General features: G+C 42.2%; 1 protein-coding gene across 3 annotated transcripts in view; it reads right to left on the bottom strand.

Annotated features, from left to right (window-relative positions):
- Positions 1-27,226, bottom strand: part of spns2 (SPNS lysolipid transporter 2, sphingosine-1-phosphate) — a 64,582-nt gene that overhangs the window by 22,725 nt on the left and 14,631 nt on the right. For all 3 annotated transcript variants that reach the window (XM_071460443.1, XM_071460442.1, XM_071460444.1), the window contains exons 2-4: positions 22,745-22,810; positions 6,253-6,389; positions 2,168-2,319 (exon numbers count right to left, since the gene is read on the bottom strand). In XM_071460443.1, the coding sequence (XP_071316544.1) occupies positions 2,168-2,319; positions 6,253-6,389; positions 22,745-22,810 (355 nt within the window). The remainder of the gene's footprint in view (positions 1-2,167; positions 2,320-6,252; positions 6,390-22,744; positions 22,811-27,226) is intronic.

The following is a 27,226-nucleotide window of genomic DNA, read 5'->3' as shown; positions in this document are numbered from 1 at the left end:
AGGATTTATTTCTTTATTTATTTATTTATTTGTGAGCAATGGGTGATTTTGAGTGACGAAACTCCCCACTACCAACATCAAATCACAGAAACTATGACTTGAATTCATCACAAAACTGTCTACTCCTTGACTATCATCAGTCTACCTTGTCAGTCAGGCTCAGGATAGTTTCCTATAGCAAATGAAAGATGTCCTCACTGTTGTATATTTGCAACAGGTGAGTGTGTGCTCTAAAACTCTTTCCCTTCCATATTATTGCTTCAGAATGTCGTTTGCACATCACAAATTGTGAAGCCTGTTCTGCTCTGTTTTGTCATTCGGTGCCACTGGTCAGCAGGAGTCGCTGATTATTACCAAGAAAACTTTTTGGGCTAAAAATAAGCTTAAGTTACATATGACTAAATAAGAGCAAAATTAAGACGGTCCCCCTAACACCAGGTGCTAGTCTGAAATATCTTGGTCTCGCCTCAAACAAGGGAATATCTTTTGGACAGATGTTGTTCATCCCTCCAATACAGTTCTATAGATTTAGAGACTCAATGCCAAGTGGTACTGAAGCTGCACCCAACACCTTAAAACACTTTGTCTATTTTGCCTTTAATTTGTCACACTGTAGCTTCTTCCAACAGCTTGTTCAGCCTCTTCACTGTAATTAATCAGTAAAAGTCAATCAGACTTGCTGATTTCTCTGAGCTCTTTGAACCTGCTTTTCTGCCTGTGCAGAGCCTCTGGCCAGGAGATGCAGGATCTGCTTTCCATTAGAAAAGCAGACTGGAGCACTAGATTGATGATCAATGTAACTGATGGGACTTCAGACTGAGCTCTTATCAGCACTGACCACTAACGGGCCAAAACACGTTTAACTGGTTTTACACACACATGAACCTACACAGCGATGAGGGAAATAGTCCACGCTTCCATGATTAGTTCTCCAAAAATAACACCGCAGTATAAACAGGCTCAGACAGCATATGATATTTCCAGTGAGTGACTAACAGCTAATCTTATCAGAGTCCACCCAGAGAGTGTTTGGAAAGTTCAACACCAACAATAAAACTTGAGCATGAAAAATATGCTCACATCAAACACCGGCGTCTGTGGGGCCAAGTTCGAAAACTGTGAAGTAAAAAAAAAAAAAAAAAAAACGAGAGCAGGGGAATCTATTTCCCGTGAATCTGGTCTAATTCCTGAGGTCATTTCCTGGAAATGGTCATAACAACCTCAGTAAAGACAAACAAGTGGGAGAGTGGATAGGATGTTTGACTGCACTTTACTGAGGCCCACTCTTTCACCTTCTATTGTCCGTGTTGCTGGGCAGTTTAGTGTGACCGAAACATTTTGGGAGCTCATAACACAACCACTGAGAGGGCAGTTTGCCTTTCCTTTGTTCATCTGTGTCCAAATAAACACACTTGATGAGTACACTACATAACTTATATAACCACCCATCACTGTATTGTACTCTGCAACAACATATTTAAGTGACATGTTATAATCACATAAATCTGATATAATGATGATGTTTACAGCGCTGGAGAGACTGCAGCACATTTCTCCTTTCCTTAGCGTCTCCTTGTGTGTGTCTGTGTGCAGGAGCTGGAAAGCAGCGCAGCATACGGCTGCTCAGGCACATTCTGTTAAGCACTGTATATAACAATAAACCTCAAGTGGCTCCTGCGCCGCATCCACCGGCACATTCATCTTTTATTACTTGGCTTTGTTTGTTTTCTCCCTGTGGCCCTTTTTCTGATTGAATGAACTGAAAAGGCTGGAGATTTAAGCTTAATAATACCTCCTGTTCCCACATCCCTACGCCACATCTCCAAAAAGCCTCCCACCCTTCTTTAAGCTTCACACAGCCGATTGTGAGTTCTGCTTTTCTTTTTGCAGAGGGGACTGAGCTCTTTGTGTGACTGCTGCTGGAAAAAAAGAGCCAGATAGGGCTGAGCCTGACCTTCACTATGTGAGGGTAATTTCAATGATCTACACTACTGCTTGTAGTAGTGTAATATGTAATATTTGAGCAGACTGGAGTGGATTAAGTGATTAACAGATTTAATAGCTATATTTCCATATGCATATGCACAAACATCTCACAGAACACCTCATATTATCTTGTTGTTTCCCAGGGTCTATTTCAAGAGTACAGGACCTGTCTATCACTTACCTTCCCAGGGGGATGGCCAGGTAGAAGACAGACAGCATCATGGTGCGGCTGTTATTGGTGAACAGGTCTCCTATGATGGTGGGAGAGATGGAGGAGTAGCTGGACTCACCGATGCCCACCAGTCCCCTGGAGAGCACAAACAGCCAGTAGTACTGCGGAGAGGGAGATGAAAGAGACAGAGGCAAAGAAATATGAATTCTATTATCAGACTCTGCAGGGAAACTTTCTGTGAGAGCAGAGTGTAAATCCAAACGCCACTTGTCATGTTCAGAAAAAGTCTTTTTCATTATAAATAATTTCCAGTGGGTAAAAAACAGCTCAACTCTACTTTTAACCCTCACAATACTTAGTAGTAGCAGGTCTGTGAATATCTAAATCAGACCAAAGCACATGTGACATTACAATTATAACATTTCAGCTCAGTAGTTTACTGACTTACGGTGCTGCTGCCACGCGTCTTCTATCTACCAGATAATCAGAGCTGGACACGTGACATACAACACTGCAAATATGTGGTTCTTCATTAATGAGAAGCAAAGACTGTCACAAGTTTATTCCTATGATTATACTGCTTCAGCACACAGTACATGAATATACAAGCTGTCACACTGAGCTTGAACAGCCCTTAAATGTTAAGAGGTTGTTGCACCTGAACACAAAGGTTATCAAGATGAAGGTTATCTTGATCAACCAAGAAAAATTTCAGGTCATGGAAGTGTGAAATAGCATCAGGTCAGCATGGAAGATCTTGTTTAGTCATGTTAAATTACCATGGCGCATTATCTTCTATTGCATGTGTTAAACTGATAAATAAAAAGATGAATACTTAAAAGGCTTTTACAGGAGGATGCACACTCGCAGGGGCACCTGTGTAGGCAGCTGGATTGTTAACTGTTTCCATGGCAACCACAACTCACTGGATATGGACTACTACGTCTGCTTTTGAAACTGCAAGGACGTGGTTTCGCCACACACTGGAATGATGCAAATTGCAAATACCAGCCACTATACTATGGACAGTCCCATTAGTTAAATTAGGTGGATGTAGAATTTATTTGTCAGCAGGATTACGCTGAAGGTACTGAACCAATTTGCACTCAACTTGGTAGTGAGATGAGGCATGGGCTAGGGAAGGACCAATTACATTTTGGGGCAGATCCAGATCGTTTATTATGAATTTGAATTATTTTTCTCTGAAGTCTGGTGTATGTTGTTTGACATTGGAGTGCTATTCCAATTAATGTTGCAACATTGTTTGATGGCGCAGAATTTTCTTCCTTGTTAACTTTACAACCTTAAACATGTCTGAGCACATTGTGGGCTTTCATAGTGTGAGACTGTGGTGTGTGTGAGTGTGATAAGGTTACTCTCTGTAGGGTTTGTCAGCTGTGCAAAGAGATTAATGAAGGTGGTGTAGGTAGCAGAGGCAGAGCTAAGACGGTGACCCCAGAGGTGACCTGAGCTCTCAGCCGTCACTCCAGGCCTCATGCTGGTGGATGGGACAACATGTCATGAGGTCATACACACAGCCATCAAACATCCTGTGGAGACTGCGCGCACACTCACACACACACACACACACACACACACACACACACACACACACACACACACACACACACACACACATACACACCTCACTGTAGGACAACACTCAAGGGACGCATCCCAAAACTGTCACCTACATATTACTTTCAGTATGTGTTTACTGTTGCCTGTTTTTTTTAAGCCTCTGGTTTGAAATATATATAAACCACTGGGTTTACGATTGATCCCAAATGAGCTTTCACTACGTTATATCTCTGTGTTTCTGCCATTTACTGGGATCATGTTGCTAGCTCGTTTTGTGTGTGTGGTCAGCAGACTGTTATCACCACTTGGGACAGAAATGCTAGTAGCTGAAAAAAAAAGAAAGCTCTAAGCAGTAAGGCAGTGAAGCTCCATCAAAATCAGATTTAGAAACTGTAAAAGCAGATCGAAGACTATAAAGAGATAAAAGAGATTAAGGAGGTTTAAGAAACTCTACTTCAACCTCAAACAGCAGGTCAGTCACACTGCACAGGCACAGAGTTCAATGCTAACATCAGCATGCTAACTTGCTCAGAATGACAATGTCAGCAAGCTGATGTGTGTTCTTTTGTGCATTTTACAGCACATAGTCTCCCTTAATGCAGAGAAAACTGTGATGTCTGTCTAAAAGGACCAAGAGGGTTTGACACTAATGTAGCATTCTGCACACTGAATATGTTATTTTTGCCAAAGGTTTTTACCAAAATTTTTCAAAACATTCAGTTTCTTCAGTGGATTTAAGGGGGGCTTTCTAATGAAGTGCTATAATTTATGATCCACTTTGCCTCTTTGTTAAATGGACCCATTAACCAAAGCTGAATTCTGTCAGTCTGCATGTGGATAGAGGAGAAATCATTTTTTCTCAGGTCACCAGAGAGGACTGTAACAGTTACTAAATTCAAAGGAAATATATTATTAATGGTTTAATAGACAAATATTTAGTCTAGGTCACACAAGGAGCCCCCAACCAACAATAACTTAATAACATTATAACAGCTGACTGGCAAAAGAGATCATCAGTCCTTGCAGCAGCCAAGCCTTGTTACAACAATATTAGTTCAGTGGTCATTATCCTTATTACGCCCTTTATATTCATGAGATAAGAAATGAAATAACTCATGCTTTCCATTGGATACAATTATCAATAGGGATTATCTTCAAGATAAAGGATAATATCATGCATGTTATCAAAGAGGCGTAGGCTTTACCACTGCAAGATGTTCAGCTTTTTGACTCACAGTCACGAGCACTGAGCTGCAGGCAGCCACTAATGTGTTTCAAATTTCAATTGACCTACAAGTTATCATTTAATGACGATAATCTGTTGTGCAGAAAAAAGTATGCAGTATAACTTTATGTCAGTGGCAAATTTCTCTTATGTAAGATCTGAATTCTGTATCTGCTGCAGATCTTTCCAAAATGCCCCAGAGTGTTAAATGCATAATGATAGGACACAGTTGTAAGTGGTCATTACCATTTCATTACATGTCATGTCTCTCATCTCTAATGTGCCGTAGTGCTGTTACATAAGCGCCATCTTCTCTTGTCCCATTTGATTGGCACATCCAGGAACATGTCTAGAGGATGGAATCAGGCCTTCTCTCCATCTCCTCATCAAAACTCATTGGCCTTTGTCTCATTTGTCAGGGAGGAAGAGGCCCTTAATTTCATTTTGGCCATAAGCGGCCTGAATGTATTTCCTGTGGCTGCCATCTTGTCTCTAAGCACACGAGTCTATAGGGCATTCAAGTCAAAGGATGCCGTCCTGAGACCATCAACATCTCTGAGCTGTCATTCCCTTGCACAGCTCTGGGCTGAAGCTTCAGCAGCAAACAGGCTGCTCAGTGCAGCGCTGCTCAGCAGACATGCCATGTGCTGCATAAATTTAACTAACATAGCTTTTAATGCCACATATGCCTGCCGGTCAACCTCCAATTGTCAGTTTGTTTTAGACTTTTATTACAACTGTACATCAAGACTGGGTCTGTCTATACCCCCCCCCCCCCCCCACATATATATATGCACATGTATAGAGCCTTTTACAGTAATGTGATGGCTGCTCTCAGCGGGATACCCCTCCCCCACATCATCACCCCCGAGAATGATGTTATTGTTTAATGCGTCCTACGCCGCCCAGCACACAGAGGCTTTTAGAGATATCAAATCTAAATCCACTTGTCTAGGGGCAGAGGAATGACAGTCTTATCTTCTAAGGCATTGTAACTGAGACAACTCTGAGGCATGGGCCTTCATTAGTCGATAGTAGCCAGTGAGAGAGAGAGAAAAAGAGATGGAGGGAGGTTTAAAGAATGTCTACACAGGCTAAGAGGGTGTCTGACTTAACCAGCGTGTCATCGCATTTTGCTACCCTTAACATCAAGCATATCCACATCATAACAGAATGATTAGCTCAGTGAAGGCCGTGTCACAGGCACAGAAGCCTAATAAAATAACATTGAAGCTCTTGTGCTGCAATTCTTCCAGTGTTTCTATCTAGACTGTGTCCGATGTCGTACCTCTTTGCTGATGAAGGAGCTCGACAGAGTAACAATGGACCAGAAAAAAATGCCACAGCTCAGGATGACCTTTCTGTTGAAGCGGTCGCCCAGGTAACCGAAGATGGGAGCTGCTACCATGAAGCTGCAGATGAAGACTGCGGAGGGAAAAGATAAAGCAGAAATTGTTACTTTGTGTAAAGTGACAGGAAATGACTCTTACTGATGCAGACATATATTTATCATTTGTCATATTTACAGTCTCATTACTTTGTTGCACTTTGCTGTAAAAACCCTTGAATTACGACTGAATTAAGCCAAGTATTTCAGCTCACTGCTCCACTTATTGAGTCAAGACCTGTCCAGACCAACTGTGTGATACCAGTCAGACAGAGACTCATTGAAGGACTGCCAGAGGACACCTCTATTCAACTCCAGCCAATTACCATTCCATAATACTTCACCTGCTTGCTACAAGAAACCTGGCAAAAGAGTATCACACACAGACGATACAGCACCGGGTAATGTCACAGAGAAAGGTGATGTTTCTGTCACAGGATTCAGTTTGTGGAGAGAGACGGTGAGGAGCTGTACAAATGTACTGCCCTTCAGTTGAGAGGACTGTAAGAAAAGCTGAAGTACAGTTTGCAGTATTTCCAATACAGCAGAGATTAAAGAGGACCTATTATGCTCATTTCCAGCTCTATGTTTTTATTTTGGGACTCCACAAGAGTAGTTTTCACAGTTCAAGAAAATCCTTATTTATGTCATACTGCCTGTTATGTAACCCCTCATTTGAGCCTCTAACTCAAACAGGCAATATTAGCTCTGGGCTTGTAAAGGCCCCCTCCCTATGCACCGAAGCCAGCTAGCACTTGTGGACTCCGCCCCATCCTCTTCTGAAGCCAAACTGTAAAACTAAGTGACATACAAGCGGCAATCTCCAGGACTGAAAAATCAGGCCGACAGAGAGGTGCTAAAACTGCAGTTCTTTGAAAGTCCACTTGAGGCTGGTTCCAAAGTGAGTCAATACCCATAGACTCTCATGTTAAAATGTCCAAATTTACGGCAGAAATAAACATGTTTGCAGCCTGGTAACAAAAAAGGTTTTGGTCTGTATTTCTCCCTTAATAGCAAAGGGGGTATATTTTGATATAATTTAGCTGTTTAAATTTTATTAAGTTCTGCATAATTGCAGGTGTGGACGCTTTGAGTGACAGGCGAGCGTATGCTTGCCACAAACCAGCATGCACTGAAGTCTCAACACACGTCCCACCTCTTTACCCATTTTTCAATTAGTCGGGGAGTAGGCGGAGTCAGGCACAGCCAAGATGGTAATAGCAGAGCAGCCAACTCTGAGAATTAAAACCGCCCTTAAGAAGCCTGTAGGTGATGTCACTGAGGCTACGTCCATCTGTATTTACAGTCTATGGTGACATAAGTGATTGGAAATGGCAACTTCTCAAATCCAATCCGTTCATGTTTGAGCTTGAATCTGATTCAGAATATGACAGTGGACAACACAAACATCTTCAGCATCAGAGATTGGAGGAAAAAAAAAAGTTTTTGTAAAGTGGAAAATGTCCGCTGTCAGAAAATACCATAGCTATCGTTACTTGAAGAAAAGTTATTCTGCTGTCACCACCAAACGACTGTACAGTAAACCTGCACCGTCAGTTATTTGTATGCTGGAGCACATTAAATGCCGATAGCATTACTCATGTAGACTGTTGTGGGAGAAAGAACCGAGCTTGGAGCAGATGACCGTTTGAACGAAGCCATGACGAGCTGTCAGAAGTAGAAAAAATGTTGGAAACCAAGTGCTCAGAGCAGACTGACGCCTGAGCTTTTGACTCACAGGGATTACTTTTACATACATTTACCTCGTTATTTGAAACTGGTCATGGTTACTATGTACTTTGTAACATTATGTATGACAGAAAACAAGGAAAAGCAAAATAGTACCCCTCAAAATTAACAGAGAGAAAAACGTGGGTAAGATAGGATTATATAGAGTTGGTTTGTTATATAGAAAATGAATCAAAAAGGTGGTGGAGAAAAAAAGGTCAGGGCTTAGTGTAGTATTGCTGGAATTAAACTGACAATTAAACTGATGCTAGACAATTAACAGCAGTACATCACACAGCAGCACTGATTCTCTCCCTCTCTATTCGAGGGAGAGGACTGTGGCGGCTGTGGCCATGAATAATTCCTCCATCTTAATTTCTGACATCTGAATTTATGTCCCAGTGAAAGGAGCACAAGTGCTTTAAAACGTGTTCCCCTAATTGTCCCACTGCTGACTGGACAGCTCGGTACTGTTCTCAGTGCTTTTAGTCAATATTAATGAGGAAGACCAACCCAAACAGACCTGAATTTTTAATGCTCTCAAACTGAGTTTTGTGTCTTTGCAGAGGAGAAAGGGCAGAGATGTGACTCTTGACAGGGAGCTAGGGAGGCAGGCTGGAGTGTTTTGACACATCATCAGCATAAACATACAGAGGAGGAAGAGAGGAAAGGAGATGAGAGAGGAAAGAGAGGATGGGTGTGTTATATAAGACAGAGGCATCAGAGTCCCAAAGCTGCTGAGGCCAGCCAACAGGATAAGGGACAGTAATCAGATTATAGCAAGTGTAGTTTTGAACATGTGATATTATGGCATGACAAAAGAAAAAAGAAGTCATTTCATAACCCTGTTTTGGGGAAGCGTTACCTAGCAATAGTGTAAAAATAATAACTTTATATAACTTTGTTGCAGGTATTTAAATAGAATGACATGGAATGAAGATAAAAACAGGGATCGGATGCTGTAATTATATCAGATGAAAACTAAAACCCACTGAACCACAACAATAATAAAATAAAAATAAATTTAAATGATAGAACACACAGAACACATAAAATCAAGTAAAATACACCATTTTAAAAGAAGTGCAGCAGTGCATGAGTGCAAAGCAAAGAATATATTTGAATAAAAAAAATATTTAGTGAGCTGGCTTCTCTGGTATCTAAAGGGAGAGTGCTCCACAGTTTTGAGGCCAACCAACTTTCCAAGAGAGAATTTCAAATTAAGAGAAATCAGTCTTACATAGCTGCAAACAGCTATTCTGTACAGCGTAAACACATTGGTTATGGAAATATAGTGCATCATGTGATGCCAGTGAGTCCTTTATCTTATTCAATAAATTCTAATACTCAGTGCCATCACCACTGGCTAATTAACCTGACCTGACCGATACAAATGTATTTGCCACCACAAAAATATTTATGTCACAAAAATTCCAGTTATTGTTAGTAGCTTTTCTTTAGTAAAGATTAATCTCCCTGTGAAATTATGTTTTATTACAGAGATATATTAATCTAAATAAAATCAAAACTGTGGTTTAAAATCAAAACTCAACTTAATTTCTGTTTTTTTCTTTATTTTATGAGACACACTCAGGCAAGTTTCTTCTGCTGTGAACTCACTGTGTCATTTTTAGGGGAAAAAAATCCCTTTTGATAAAGTGATGTGAAAATGTAATTTACAATCTAATTTTAATCTAATTTCCATTTTTATTAATGAATGAATAAGTTACGGTTTGGGTTTTCACTGGTGCTGGAATTACTTTAGTGGTTTGTTACAGATAATGAGTCTCTCAGTCTCACTACTGCTCCTCTTGTTGCCTGCCTCTCCCCCCTTGTGCCCCTGTCTGCAGCCTCCGTCACCAGCATTTATGTGGCTTAAGTGCTGCAGGTTTATTGTGTAATGCTAAATGACTCTGATGACTGTTCTGTGCAGGTCCAGCCCTCTAAAGAGCTTTGCCAAGTCACCCTGTAGCCACAGCACTGCTGGAGGAACCCACGTACACACACACATGCACGCACACACACACACACACACACACACTAGAGCAGGGTGTTCTACGGTGCAAACTGGTGATAAGATAAAGTCGAGGTCCGCAATCACTCACCACCAGCTGGTCCACCTTGGTTTTAAACGCCGGGGGCCACAGATCGTCACTCTCACTGTATAGCAGTTTGTCAAAAATACAGTAAATATCCTCACATCATTAACTGGCTTATTTTCAGTCATTAGCAGGACCACACATCACCATCTCACCACGTGTCTCGTTTCAAGCTATTTTGTGATTTGTTGATAAGCTGTGCCTTTTTTTTTTACGGCTCATTCACATTTATTGCTGCTTATTAACCCTGGGAAAGGAGCCTGATGTATATATTTGGGTTTACATTTGAGATGGTGTGAGTTTAACTTCAATATGAGCATAGAAGAAGAAACTGCACTAGGGAGAAGGAGATAAGACAAACAACCCAAATGTCTATGTCACTATTTTTAGTGTTAATCTCATAAAAACACACAGACACACAGGATATTTAGAACCAACAGAGTGACCCAACAGAGCAAGTGTGCAGCACCACAGATAAACATTTTCTCAAGAAGCTTTGAATTCTAATGAAGTAACATGACGATGAATTACTGTCACACATCAGCTGCATCACTCCTTTCCTTTTATGTGACTGAAAGCATTGGGGATTGTGGTCAGGGTGTTTATTTAAGCAAAAATGTGGACACCTTTCCACAGAATCAGGGTGTGTTTCAATGCTGCTACATTTTCTTTCTTCACATTTTTTGTCTAATCAGTCGACGCTGACATCCCTGCCAGGCTCTAAACCTTTGAAAATACGAGACTGTCCATAAAACATGTCACTATAAAGAAAATGAGAGACAACATTGAATACAAGATTCATAAAAGAGACACTGGTTGTTTTCTTTCTACAAACATCAAGAGGAATCCTTCATTAACTGTAATTAATCCAACATTACACTGCATTTATTACAAGACTGCACAAACATGGCATTGGGATAATCTGCATTATATAAAACACATGCTGTCACTGAGAATGGATTCTCACTGATATCACAAGTAAAATTTGTGGAGGCTCATCTGCTCCCAGGAAATGTCCTGTCACTACAAACACTGCCTATAAAACTACCCCACTGTTCTCCTGTCAGTCCTGACTGAGGGCTGCAAATCTACAAGGGCCCAAATAAAGACATCTGTCATACTTGGAAACAAAGCTTTCCTCCCTCTAGTATCACTCATTTTGAGAGATCCGGTGTACTTTAAAAATAAACCAAACCTCATCCACGAGAATACATCACGTTCTGTTGCATGTTCAGTTTGTTTAATGCAGAATACTGAATCTTCTGTGTGCAGCGAACTGAGTGAGAATGGACTTATTGACAACGAAATAAATGTGTTCAGCCTATTTCAAGACATTACAGGAAGGACAAACAAACCATGGCTCAGAATAAGTCTTCACAGATGCTAGGTCACACCCAAAACTCTCAGTGCAGGCTGTGAGAAGTACAAGTCTTAATAGGAAAAGCTCAATTATTCATAACTCATTCTGCAGAGGACATGTCTAATTTTGCTGCCTGAAAAGACTCTGACGTTGCACAGGTACCTGGAAAGGTGTGACTGACAGTAAACAGCTCCTTAACATGAAATTTACATAAAATGTTGCCTGTCCTCCCAAGTCACATTCCTGCGTTAACCACTATTGTTTCTTTGTTTATTCTTGTTTATATAGTGGAACACCACAAGTCCACATGTTTGTGTGATCTGCGCAGTGCCATCAGCCCTGGCAAATCACCAAAGATGGAAATCTGTAATAAATAAAGTGCACATGTAACAAATACGCAGCAGGAAAGTTCCAGCGGCGAGGAGCTGAGGTCCGGAGTGCACCACAGACGTCGTCTGTGGGTGTTTACACTGCAGGCCGAAGGGGAGGAAAAGTTTTCATAACCTCATTTATAAGACAATGGTCAGCTTTGACTACTTCTCCAGACTGTGACCAACCTAAAGAACAAGTTAGAACAAATCACTCAAGCTCCATTTTCAGGAGCGTGTAGAAGCAAAATTAACCTTCAGTACTGACACCTCTGTTTATATCTTCACACAGTTATTGACACACAGAGCAGAACATAATAAATGTACTGAAAGAGCAACTTTTCTATGTTGCAGAGAAGTAGAAAAACAGGATATATTTCCTGAAGCAATGACTTCTTTCTGCTAATTACAGTATTTACTGTTGGTGTGTAATTATAATGGCTATCAATGACAATGACGGTATTGCAAAGCCACGTATCTCTGAAGGAAGCGACTCAACCATAGGAAAACACTTTAACAAGCCCCATCAGTATCAGCTCTGCCTGACATCCTGCCTTTATCATTAGTCTTATGTAACATATTCTCCTCTATTAGCTTAACAAACACAGATTCCTTTCTTTTAAAATCATTGTTTATCTCTAAATTCTTGCGTATGCTCAAAGCTGTGTAGTAAATACGGAGGCACTTCACTGTAACCTCACTGAGTTGTTTGAACCATTAAGGTCATTTATTAACACTGCCTCATCTGACTGCAGGAACTTTGAGTCCAGTCTAGTAGTTGTGGTTTTGTATTTTGAACCCTCTATAGAGCAGATGAATTAATCATTATTCCTTCTTATCTATTTCAGTCTCTTGAACTCCGTGTACTTCTGACAGAATACATTACAGCAGCCCGATGACTGAGCTCAAATCTTTTCCACAAAGAATACAATGAATTCTAATATCAGTCTAATATGTGCCTCAGGAAGGAGTGTCAAACACGCTCTGATGTCGCCTTCTTTAAATTCCAAATCAGATGCTGTGCATATTTCTCACAGTCTCTCAAAGAGTAAATTACACCAATTACCTCAGTCTTAGGACATTCCACAAGAAGACAATGGCTGTGTGAGAAACAGACATAGTAACAGGTGTACTGGGGAGACTGGAGCCAGGTATTTAAGTGTTGCATCACTGTGTTGTTATTGTGATGTTTAGACCAAGCGACAAAAATGAAGCTAACAAGGGGTTAGCTGAATTTTTATATAATTCATCAATTTAAATCTTATTAAGGCTTAAAATTATGTGTAATTAAGGGCGTGTGTCGCTTTGAGTATGAGCATGCACCAAACATGTCTCCACACAAACCCCAACTCTTTGTCCATTGGTGGATTAGTTAGACGGAGTCAGGTACTGCCAAGATGGCAACAGCGGAGCAGCCCACTCTGAGCTTCAAAACCGCTCTTCAGAAACCCATGGGTGACGTCATGGAGGCTATGTCCATCTTTATCTACTGTCTAGGGTTAAGACACAGGTGAATCACACTGTATTTCTCTGCTGATTACATCTTTCTCATGTGGATGGGCCGCAGTATAAAAGTGTCATCAGTAAGCTAATGTGCTGGTACATTGTTTGACAGCAGGGTTGTTGTGTTCTCCAGGATTAATTACATGTACTCATAGTTTACGGATATTTGAAACTGTCTTATTGTTAAGTTCTTGACTTTTTGCTAATAAAGGTTTTTCAATTAACCACAAGCGATTCATTCTACAGTCATAAATGTCTGGTAAAGGTCAGTGAGTCCCAATGAGCTCATTTATCTTCATTTATTATCAGCACCATCATCATTTATTATCTTTCACCATTAGTGGAACCTTATGAATCACATAACACCTTGTGAACTATGTCTGATGGTTAATTGGTACCAAAGCCTTTCATGTTTAAAAAATGATGCTGTAATAAATGGTTAAATTGGTCTAATTATGCCTGTTCTTAAGGGTTCAGTTTGGGCAGTCTGATGTAAAATTCAACATGTTTTTTTCACCACATCTCTGCATAATAACTATTACAGTAAAAATAACTTGAGTTACCCTAAACTGTGCAGATACTGGTGCAGTGGAGCTTCTCAGGAGCTTGTTGTTGGGTAGAAACAAATGACACTGAATTAAACTCAGAAACAGAATACAATGGAGTGAAGCTGCACTCCCATGGGCAGACCCCCCTTAGCACACACACACACGTACACAGACAGACACACTCTTCTCCTTCACATGCCACACAGACGGAGACTAGAAACACCGGACATCCAGTCCTCGCTTTGATTGGCCAGCAGAACAATACCCTCGGGATGACTCACCCCCTGTGATTCAATGCCACTGTGAATAGAGCATCGGGAGGAGATGCAAACGCACGTATGTTGAGTGTGTGTATGTGTGTGTGTGTGATTGTTATTCATTGAGCCTGTAAGGATACATTACCCTATGAAACACTAGTTTCCCCTGAAGAGAGCACCTGTGAGGCTCAGCATCCGGCTGTGGGATACCAAACGCTCAGCAGCCCATTTGAACCTTTTTTTTTTTTCAACAGAAAGACATTGAGACACTTTTATGGTTGTATATGGGATAATTCAAATTTCTCTTAACGGTGAATAGACAGTGATTTAGATTGAAAAAGTGGAACTGAAGGTGCTGAGAGGCACAAAAATAGAGTACGACTTAATCTCCACTCAATGCAGATGTGCACAGAAACTATTCTGCTGCTTTCAAGTGCTCCCTATAAGCTCCTACCTCTGAGATCAGTTTTGAAGTGAATGTGGTTTTGTCACAGATTCAAGTGCTCCCAGTTGGAAATCATCACAAAAAGCAATCAATTTGAGAGGCATAGAGCTGCTTTGTGCTACAGAGGTGAAATAAAGTGGAACTCTTTCAGTGATTTTGTTTCATTCTTTAGGTTATTAAAAATTAAAACGTCCAACTGTACTTGTCACCTACATGAGATGCAAACCAATATCATAGAGTGATAAACTACATCGTTACTGTTGTCTCTAACCACTAAAAGTCAGATCTTATCGATTCAGATCTCTGGCAATTCCTACTTTTCTTTTTAGGTTTGTGATGTGGGTATTTCCCACAGTAGCTGAAGGCGCCATCATCCTTGCAGCTGTGAAACCTGACAGTCTAACCAGGGGACATCAGCTTGAGGAATTCCACTGTCCGTCAGCTGCGAGAGACAGAATTAGAGGAACAGGAGAAGCATGTCCTATGTGCAGGTCTGCACATGTCTGCAGGCTGGGCGTTGTCATTTGGTGCCATTTACAGCACTGCCGAGTGTCACTTTGACCTGTTCACTGTGGACAAGGTGTCTAGGTGTTAATGTCATCACTGTGTACCACGCTGCACCCACTACACTTCCATAAATACATTTACCATCTTCAGTGTCTGTTGACTCTCCTCCACCTTTGTGCATCTGCCCTTATCTGCTTGCTGGGTGTTTGTATGAAGATGAAGAGCACAGTATGGATGAGTAATGTCTGTTAGTCAGTAAAAACAGCTTTGTAACTCTTATATTGTCTCAGTCTGAGGGATGCCTCAAGTCTGGGCTATGATCTTTACTATCTTACTGATTAGATAGTACATTTTATTTAGCTGCTCTTGATAATATTACCCATCTCTGTGCGTCACCATGATGTTGCAGTGAACTCATTTGAATGATGATACATCTGTCATGTAAATATCATCTTATCGTTACCGTTAAGGTTAGGAGGGCACTGGAATTGTTATGGGAATACAACAGGTAACCCAACCCTGCATACCACTGTCACAGATGTCATCACACACTGAATATGTCAGATACTCTGACCAGATGTAACACTCTCTAGAAAAGGAATATTATACAGTCCACTACAAAAAAGATTTCAGTTACAGACACATGATCAAAGACCAAATTAATTAATCTGCCCACGATATCGGACTGCCGCTGCTGTGTGTTTGCCGTGAGCTTCGGGCCGACACACCTCTCTACAGCAGAAGCACATTCACTTCCAACTCTTTCTTAACAGGATGAATCTTTCACAATAAAAGAATTTCAGGTAGTTGCGGTATCAGAGCCTAATGTCTCCACAGAAACCACAGGTGACCTGATTCAAGCTGATCTTTCATTTACGCACACACAGGAATGCACCTGAAACTTTCCACTGAGACACGTGCACCGATGCTTCATGAGAAATAACATCCTGATGGCTTCCAGGAAGAGACACTGGAACCATTAAATAACAGTGTGAACACTGGGAGGAAAAACACTATTGTTGGAATCTTTTATTAGGTGTGCCAGTGCATAGAGTTCTGAAATCTTTATGTTGCAACTCTGCAACATAAGATTATCAAGTATTTCATGTTATAGTTAATCAGTATAATGCAGATTTGGAATGACAGTAATACAGAGACTGTAATGGAGTGGTAAGTTTACTTCTGAATTGTGGCTGTGGAGACTCAGAAGTATGTATTAGTTTAACAGAATACAGCCTGGAGGTTTGCACTGTCCCCTGTGTATTATATTTAACACAACACTAAATGTAATGCTGTTTACTGGAGTTCTGGGCCTCATAAAGGTCGGTATGTATCCATATGGAGCAGAGTACCAGTCTGAGTCTGCTCACCATGAAATTCAGATGAAATACGAGCAAGAGAAAATCAGAAATCATTACTCCAAAGACTGGATAAGATGTTATTGTCTTGATCTTGCTGACTGAAAATAGTTTGCAAAAATAAAAGAAACACTCGAACACAGGGGAGAAGAAAGACACCATCTTCCTCTCAGTCATTACTAACCGGTCAGTGGTGTCCAGTGCACTGTGCTGCGTTTTCTACCATGAGTGCAGTATCGATGGGCATGGCAGCTTTGTCTCTTACTCTAATGATTAATGGGACTGCCTGTGGAGGGTGCGACACAGAACCTTTGTTTGAGTTGGACACTGAAGCCAACCAGTGCGTCTTACTGAAACCGAGACATCACATTTCAACCTCATGGATTCCCCTTTATGTGGCGCCCCAAACATTTCTGCATTCCTCACATTTCTGATCACCACTAATTCTCGAAGAAACCCGTCCGCTCAGACTTCACCAGTGTTGGATTACCAGCGCATTGGCTGCAGTTTGATAAATGCCACATGCAGCCTGGGAAATACCCATGCAGCACCCTCCGCCTTGTCTGTTTCTGTCAAACTCAGTGGCTAATTCCTGCAGAAGCTGCCACCAAGTGCTACGTAATGCCGGCTTAAACCTCTTTTATTTTACTCAATCTTCTCTGAGAGCTGATAGCTTGTCACTGCAGCTGCAGCAGATCTCTCTCTTCTACCTGCTCAGTGTGAGAGCTGCAGCTGGGGAGAATTACACGCTGCTACAAATACCAGCCTGGCTGAAAGGAGTGCCCGGGAACATCATCTTTTTAACATTACCAGCACATACCATAAGCAAACACATATGGTAAGAATAAAGAGAGGTGCTTGCTTTTTTAAACACTAGTGAGATGTGTGTTCATTTGTGTGCACATGCAATCCAGGCTGCAGCTTTAATAAAAACATGTAGTTATGGTGACATGGCACTGAGCTGAGATCCAGCAGCAGAGGGCGAGGGTTTTTCTTTTCTGCCCTTTTCCTGCAGTAACTACACAAGAAGCTGACTTAATGACAGAGGACCCTGCTTGTCTGTGTTTGTGTTCTTCTACACTACCCTTGTTATTGGGATTAATGGGATATGTAAGCTGGAGATGACAGACACACACACACACACACACACAGTACATGTCCATTTCCCATCAATCACACATATAGACAGACTAAATGAACATACAGAAGCCCGTATCTTTGACCTTGACTTGCTGAGGTATGTATGAATCCAGCATGTGTTTGAGGAGGAGGAGAGTGGGGTGTGTGTGTCTCTAATTGATCTGTTGATGTCACTCGGAGCAGAAAGAGTTGAGCAGCCTCCTGTGGCGTCAAGCCATCGATCAGTGCTCAGCCTCTGTTTCAGAGAAACAGGAGGGAATATCACTGAGAATCTTGTTGATATAAATGCTTGGTCACTCCCATGATGACTAAAAAGGCCTATTTTTAAATCTCTATCACAACGCCCCACCACTCCTTCCTTTGTGCGCTCTCTGTTGTACTTACAATAAGGAGTGACCAGAGATCTCGTAGGACATTTACATGAAAAAGGGCTTGACAGCATGCTTGTTTAATTGGCCATAAAATCCTGATTGGATCGGCAGTCACTCAGCTGCAGTGGTATTGGTTCGTTGACAGGAAGTGAGAAGAGAGGAAGCAAAGAGCAGGGTGCCAATCATCGCCCCACAGCTGCCCTCCTCCCAGACATGGCCTATAAAAAACAGCCCTAGATGGAGACACACACACACACACACACACACACACATGCTATGATGTTGATGCATCATCAGGTCATCCTTCTATTCTCGTCACAGCAGGAGAGGGGCTGCTGAACACCATCGCAATGCAATTATTTGGCCTGAGGAATCAATAGTGGAGAAGATTAAACCTTGCTGCCATGCATGACCAGAGGGAGGAAGTCACAGGTGGCTCGTTCTTCTCCCTCCATTTCCCTTCATGCCCCCGACTCCTCTAACTTCCATAAGGTGCCAGTGGGAGTGACAACAAGGCTACAACAGCTGCTGCTGATAGAGAGAGAGAGAGAGAGAGAGAGAGAGAGAGAGAGGACGTACCAAGGGATACCAATGACGGCTAGAGACAAAATAGGAGCAGCTGTGAGTGGCCAAAACAGCTGATCAAGCACTGATAACTCAACTTCAGACTGTGTAAAGGGAAATCAGAGAGGCCTCCATTCAACAGGAGGAATTTTTGATTTACACTGACCATAAACTTATACACTTAGCTACACCTCAGATCCAGTAAATAACAGGTTCCAGACAGCCACAGCTACAGTGCAGTGCAGGATAAACCCTCGGTGGCAAAAACCTGACTTCTGCTAACACACTGCTGACTTCTTGTGGTTGAGGCTTAAAGCTTTTTTGTGCAGCATAAGTCTGATGTGTTAGCGGAGCTCAAGCCGTAACACACAGCACCTGTGGCCTCATTCTTCACAGCTCACATACTGGCTGAATGGCAGACTGACACCATGTTAAGACTGGTGCAATGTCAGTTGGTGTATGTCTGTGTGTGTGTGTGTGTGTGTGTGTGTGTGTGTGTGTGTGTGTGTGTGTGTGTGTGCATGTGCGTGTGCTGGTGTCGTGTTTCAGGCAAGGTGGGCAGCCACACACAGAACAGGGCACAGACAGTCTGTGAGCTGTTTTGAGCGCCGGCTCCTTATTAAGCCGCCGCCCCACCGTACATCCAGCCTGGCTGACCCCAATAACTCTGCTTCCATGCTAAACCAGTGCAGGATAATTACTATGCCAGCTTCCAGTACGAGAGATAATTCAACTCATTACGGGTTTTTTTGGGATTCCCCTCAAAGCGCTTGAATACAATAACCTCAGCATGTTAACAGGAGGAGAAAGCCGTCTCTCAGATTTCTCAGTCTAGTTAACAAAAGGACCCAAAACTCCCTTCAACCAAAGGTAATACCATCCAGGTGAACCCCCTCTCCTCTTCCTCCCCTCCATTAACCTTTCCTGCCCCCCATACCCCCGGGACTGGTCCTATTCACAGCTGCGTGTGAGTGTCACTCACTTCAGATAGCTGCTGCCTACAGGCCATTTTCAGAGGGAGAGCTGAGCTCAGGCTGTCCTGGTGCTCTGACAGGTCTGCTGAGCACAGGTGAGACCATCTCCACTTGCTGATGGACGAAGCCGGACAGCTCCAGGCTTTAACAGCGTGCCTTTACCCTAACCTGACTGACAGCTATGAGCATCTCATCCTCTTACACAGACAGCTGAGACCTCGGCTCCCCGGGCAGTAATGACACACGTGCACACGCACATGCACAATAGAAATGAGCACATACCTCACGTCAATTTGTGTTGTGTAAGCTGCTTTTTAAAAGAGTTTGTGTTGGCAAATAACAGAAATAACTGGTGCTGCGGAGGCTGAGTTCACCACAGGGTTTTTTCCACATGTTGTGCTTTAACATGTATTCACCAGTTTACACCATGGCACGGCAAAAAACACGAATCTTACCAATCCCTTCAGTCTCGTGAGTGTCTGTAAAGACCTGTGTTACTTATTTTTCTGCTGATAGAGTGAGAGTATTCTACTTTCTCTTAGTGAAATTAGTATTAAAATCCCAAATATGGAAACAAAATTATCTAATGCCATTTCTCAAAAATAGAAAAGAATACACATTTTTTTGTAGTGCAACAATCAAAATGCAAACACTGCAGCACCTCTAAAGGGCTCTTCATGCTAGTCAGGCTAGTATTTCCCAAAAGCAAACAACTTGTCAGTGACGTGTAGATATAGGAAATTTTTAATTCGAGTAGTTCTGATCAAGAGCCAAAGAAAAGGGTCGAAACTTTTCTTCTTTTCTCAAACTGAACCAGATCAGAGTTCATAAAGTGAACGACTCAGACTTGTGTTTGTTCTAAGACTTGGATCCTGCAGTGTGTGGTCAGTGTTTTTTAAAAGTGTGAGTGTGACCTGGCAGCAGAGAGAGAGAGAGAGAGAGAGAGAAAGCCTCAGCACACACAACGCCCACTGCTTATAAAACACCTACGTGGGCAGTTTGCATTCCCAGGTGCACAAAAGCTGCCAGGCCAGAAGGAGCGAGGAAGGAGAGAAGACAGAGCCAGCCTGGCCTGCAGGTGCTCACAGAGGCACGGATTGTTCCCTCTGGGGTAGGGGTGCACACTGTAAACATATACGCACACACACTGACACTCTCCCTTCCAGCACCCTGATTACATCAACCTCCTAACCTCTTCTTCACATCTAGGCTCCCCGTCTGCGCCCACCCGCTCTCACACCTCCAGGCCCGGACACCCAGCATTCCTCAGGCCGGTGTGAGAGAGAGGTCGCCTGGGGATCAGGGGCCAAGCGGAGTCTGAACCACGACAAGCCAAGACAGGCCAGAATAACCAAACACAAAGCACCCTCCTTTTAGCCTGGCCCGGCTGGGTGCATTTCAGAGACCTGCAAATGCAGACAGTGCAGAGGGCAAATCAGCTACACATGCCACTCCACTAACATGCTGTGTGTGTTTAAGTGTGCGTGAGTCTGTGCCAGTGTGGCTGTGTGCATAACCCAAATAATGAGCCAGTACAAACAGAATTAAGAGTCAAACACTCTTCACAGTTTCCTGTTTCTTGTTTAGATTTCATACAAGCAGACATCACCTGGAAATGTCCGTGTTTTCACAAATACAGGTAATAATGCCCTTCACTCACCCTCACTCAGGTTAACAAAACATTACCAGTTTGTCAAGAAGGTTGATGTGAAAGTCAGAGCTTTGAAACACCTTTCTGATTATTTAAACTTTTTAATCGCTGCTGCCAGAAAAACAACAAAACTGACAGCGACAAAAGAGTCGCTGATGTAAACCATAGATTCTTCATACCAGTAAAACTGGGTGGAAATGAGATTTGGAAGTGATGAAATGACTTATTCACTGAAAAGCCAACAGAAATTACAACACTGATTTCTTTTTCCTGGTGGATATTTTTGTCCTGAACACACCATTCAGCTCACCCTGAGTCAGTCTAAGAACATCAAGTGACGGAGGAAACACTGAGCCGCATTCTTTCAGCCCCAAACTCAAACCTGCCTGCCTGCCCTCAATGGCACTTTGTGTGCACGTTTGTAGGTGTTTGAATGAGTTTGAGGGCACATGGAGACAAGACTGGGGCCTGTCCTCCAATGAGAGGGCTTTGCATGGTATCTCCCTAAAAGGTGAATTCATTTGGGTCCCAAGTAGAGCAGGAAACCCTGCCCAGACTTCTCAGACGCTCCGGGTACATGCAGAACAGCCTCCCTGGCTCCTGACTTTGTTTTTCTTTTAATTGACCTGCCCTGCCACCGCTACTACTACTGCTGCTGCTGCTGCTGCTACTGCTGGCTGTGTGAATATGCTGCCCTCAAAACACCCTCACTTAGGTCAGCTTGTGATACTTTGGTGTTAAGTCAATGTAACCAGCTTCAATTTACATATACATAGAGAGAATTATACAAGCAAGCTCAAAGTTGTTGGCAGTGTAATGTTCAGATCCTCTTCCAATCAGTGCTGCAATTTCAGTGGCCCAGAGTTCACTTCAAACTACTGCAGCATTTCACAGCAATATACAAATAAATTCTCACAAAAACTGAAGCAGTGTCTTATCTTATCATATTAAAAAAGACACTGCTGACTTAGCATTACATTGGATGGACGGCTTTAAAAAAAGGATTGAAATTGATGCAGCAGGAGTAGCTAGCTGTCGTTTTTCTGATGCCACCACCTCACATTTTTTTCCTTTTCATAATTGTAGTCCTCAGACTCAGCTGATGTCACTTGAGGCAACTTCTCAGACACATGAGGCTTTATAAAACAGTTTTCATATATGCAGTAGGACTCATTATGCAGACTTATATATATTAGAGACAGGCAAGTAGAGCCCATTTTTTATGTTTTCCTCTGAGAAATTTCTATTAAAATCCATTACAGCACCCTCATGAATATAAAGGAGAAAGATTAGTGGTGTTAGTAAATCATTAGTGGCTTGATTATGTAAATGAACTCTATAATAAGCAGCATTTCTATCTGTAAATTGTGTCATCAATATCTCCACCAAACAAAGCTTACATTTTAGTGTAAGACCAAAATATCCGAGCTACACAATGATTACCCTCATCACACGGTGAATGTGTTTAGCTGTTGAGCTAACATTTTTCACATGTGTAATTATGGGATTAAAGGACTTACCTGTTTGCAACAAGCCAATTCCACTGTCTGATACGTTGTAATGCCGCTGGATGTCAAGCACAACACCTGTAAACAGAGGGAGAGGGAAAACATGAATGTGGTTTCAATTCTTTATAATAACTATAATCACATGTATTGGAACAGTCAGCTCTCTATGAGTTATGGTTAATTTAATTCTGGCTTTATGGTGGCCTGTTGCGGCTTGTGATTATTGTTGGACATGATGGATAGACAGTACTCAGGGGCTCATTCACTTAACATCCCTCAGGAGCAATAAAACAGCCCTGATAAGTGCTCTCTTGGCTGCCATACAGTGCTAAACTTTAGCAAATGGCTGCAAAGATTTCACTGCAGGGTGTTATACTGTATATGAACAATTTCTAGTGTTAAATTACACCTTCTGCTAAACGCACAAAAAGTCTCGTAACACACACAAACACGTTCTCCAGCATTAGCCTCTCACTGCCTCATGTAAACAGCTCTGGGGAGCAGCTCCCGCACAGTCACTGGAGTTGATTTTGGCTTTAGCAGATGACACTGCATGTGAAGTCTGTATTTCTGGTGGCTCTCAGCAGTCACGCAGACGTACAGCAAGAAACCACAAGGTCTCTGAAGCTGTCTTAATCCTGTTGCTGCACCCTCGAGAGGAACCTCACATACTGTGCATGACTCTAATGCTTTAATGAAGTGCATGGCACCTTGGTGTTTGGCCAGAGGTAGGATGGGGAACACACATGAACAGCTGAAAATCTGCTCATCACAACATTATGACTTGTGTGTGTTCAATGCTGCCAGCATGTGAAACATGCACAAGACAGCTCATGAACATTTTAACACGTCATAAACATCAGAAGATCAAGAAGAAGAAGATCAGAGGGTGATAAATTAGGGTTAAAGAAACCCATTTAAGGCTATATAGATTTTAAAGCATCAGTAAACAAGAAGCAACAAGTCTCATTAAATAAGCTCTACTCCTCTTGAGAGCACCAGCTTGGAAAGTCTTATTTGCTAACTCAAAGGAAAAGAGAGAAAGAATTAATACATTTCTATCCTAGAGATCCTTGCAGTCCAGATGCAGTGTTGTGAGCTTGGTGGTGCTGTCTGACTTTCTGTGAAACTGGCAGGCTGGTCCTTGGGAATTGCAACATAGCTCATGAAAATGGAACAGCAGCATGACTAACATTTTAAAAAGCTGGCTGCCTCTGATCTGTCTGCCCCTCTCCTCCGAGCCCACTCCAGTACAACCAAGCAAAGCCTGACCTCTAGACTAGTGCACCTCTGTACCTCACAGCGATAACTCATGCATTATGTCCTTGTCATCTCAGGGATTTTGCCTTGCAGGATGATGAGGAAGATCACAGCCAAGCAGGTAAATAACAGCACTATAACATAATAGATGCAACGCTTGTCTATTTGTCAACAGAGAGACACGGCATGTTTCAAAGGCGGGTGCAGGTTGTGTGACTGGGAGGAGAGACACAGGTCAGATTCCTGTCATCTGAGTCAAACCACCTGCTCACATTCTCACACTACAGGCAGCATTCTTCTTCAAGAGCTATACACACAACTCTTTTGCTTTTACTTATGTTAGTTATCACCCACTTTCAGTGAAACCCACAGTTCATTCACAATCAAAAAGAAATCCCCACATTAGCACCTTTCCAAAAACACACTTTGGTGTCGACATTTCTTTATCAGCAGTTCATTGGAGAATTAAGCAGAATCTAAACACAGGTACGAACCAGCTGATATTTATGTGCAGGTAAATCTCCAGTCCACACTGGGATGAATCATGGATGAATTCAGAATCTGACACTATATGACACATACATCCTTCATACGCCTTTAATTCTTTGTCCATTCTTTGCCACCCAGCAGTCACACTGACACCAGGTTGTCATCCCTACATGGCCTCGGCAGACAGGTTGGCTGTGACAGTGACTACACCCCACCAACCCACACCCACCAACCACCACCCCACCCCTCGGTCTGCCTGTCAGACAGTGACAGCACTGTTAAACAGTGTACTGCACAACTGCAGCTGTACTCTAATTGGCCTGAAAGACATGCACACACACACACACATACACAGTCTGCTGGGAGGGGGATTCCTATGCCAGATGGTGGAGCGTCCCTCCTGGACAGAGTCTGCGTTTGTCTGAGCCACACCCGTCTACACTTACCACACAATTAGCAGACGATTAATAATGGTGGAGTTGGTAAAATGTTTTATACTGTAAGATCAGGAAAAGAGAGCTGTGGCTGTTAGATGAACTGGAGCTGTGCTCCTGCTGAGCCAAGTTCAATAAGATCATATCTATATCAAAATATTGTATGAGAAGTTAATATGATAATAATAATAATAATATACATTACTCACTACTTTATTCCAGCAGCTACCTGTAAATGTGTATTCATTTAAATAAGTGGTGGAAGTCAGATCAAAGCAACAGTGTTTATTGTAGAGATTCAAGTGCAATGAGATGTGAAATGAATTGTGCTAATCTGTGAGGGATTACAGGAACCAGCAGCTCCGTGTGTGTGTATCACAACCATCATCTCTAATTTCAAAGAGGCCTTTTAATACCTGGAAATCAAACTCCATCCTTTTGATTTTTTTGCCCCATACCTCCCCTTCCTCCCCCACACCTCCCCTTCCTCCATGCTTTCAGTGGTATCTCTTATTTTCTTTTTTTTTTTTATTGGTCAAACTGAGATTCATGTTTTTGGACTTCTGGGTAATGTAATGACCGTGTCTTAAATATACAGAGATTTTCAGTGATGTATCTGACAATGAGGCCCCACAGCCCCCACCCAAGCTGGCAGTGCCCAGCTTAGTTGCCATGGCAATGCTGTACGGGCACTCAAAGAGATAAAGGTCAAGAGACCACAAAGGAACTCAGCTTCCCAACTCTCCGAACTGCCTCTTTCTAATCCTCATTGCAGCTGGATCCAGTGTTTCTGCTCCAAATGAACATTTTTTTCTCACAATGCAGAGCACGCTCAGGTGATCCTGAATTACACAGGTGATTATCAGTGCCAGAAATACCTGGTATGATGCCATAGCAACAGTGAAAAGAGTGAAATTTTACATTATAGCTCAATCTTAGGTCACCACTGTCATTGTGACAACATGGCACATATACCCCCCTGCAGATCCATTTAATTGAACAACGTTAATGAGTTTCTCAAGTCTCAAGCCTCCAGGGGGTCTGCGTGTATCTGAGCGTGATGCCAAGTAAGAAACATCGCAGGAATGTGGATCTTCCTGACTGCACACAACAACAACACCAGGTACTTCCATGTTCATTTAAGGTAACAGCACTCACACAGAAATGTACACTGACAGCTTCCTTGTAGGCCACTCCCTCTCTGATGTACTGCACACTCCCTTGGCTTAGTCTTACACAAAAACAAAACAAAAGCATATTGAGCAAAATTGAGGAAATGGTTAAATACTCAGTCCACAGTTTAATATTCTGGTTTTGAATGCACCGCTGCCCTTTTATACATTTATCAACAGACCTGTTTTGTGATGTGTAATGGCACAGTTCAGACCCCTTTCATGAATTTATTGTGATGCTGAACTGTACGTGCTACATATGTGGCTGCAGTAGCTCACTGCAGTCAAAACACAGAGTTGACACAGAGTCGGGGGCCAGTGTGGAGCTGACACTTATTCCACCCTCTCATAAAGTCTGCCTTTATGACCACTTTTTTCAGCGTAGCTTGAGAAGAAATGACTCAAATTGGTGAACGTTAACAAACCACAAATGCTACATTTAGAGGGATGAATGGTGAATGATCAGTCTCCGATATGAATACTACTTTCTTTCAGCCTTTGCTGTTTCCATTATAAGGCCACCATTTACTGTATGAACTACATTGTGAAGCTTTTGAGACAGCTTTTGAAAATTGAGACAACTTTTTTACCCTCCTATAGCGTCATATATGGAAAAAGGGTTAGCAATAACAATAAGTATAATTAGAAATAACACCACACTCTCTTTCTCACACACACACACAGACCACCACACCCCATACAACCATACACAGAAATGCACACACAGAGCTCCGTCAGCTTGGAGAGGACAGATTTCATATCAAATCCCCGACAGAGACTCGTGGATCTCCGGCCCCTCTGGTTCTATTTCTGCTCAGAGAAACTAGGCTAAGGAGAAGGAGAGAATAGCAGTCCAATAAAACAGTGATTGGTGTTTGGTGGGAGACACAGAGAGAGACAGAGGAGAGGAGAGGAGCTGTGAGGAGCAAAGAAAAAGGTGGTGGCTACATCAGGTCACAGGGCTGGATTGAATTTGTAAAGCATATGTTTCCATTGTTCATATATATATATATATATATATATATATATATAGTATATGTGTGTGTGTCTGTGTGTGTGTGTGTGTGTGTGTGTGTGTTCCCCTTTCCCCTGGTTTCACTGTGTGTGTGTCAGAGTGGGAGCCAATGGATGGAAGTCAT

Source organism: Trachinotus anak, unplaced genomic scaffold, assembly GCF_046630095.1.
Source record: "Trachinotus anak isolate AG129_WGS33_773 ecotype Australia unplaced genomic scaffold, CSIRO_AGI_Tana_v1 ptg000024l, whole genome shotgun sequence".
NCBI lineage: Eukaryota > Metazoa > Chordata > Actinopteri > Carangiformes > Carangidae > Trachinotus > Trachinotus anak.
This window is presented reverse-complemented; position numbering and strand designations above follow the sequence as displayed.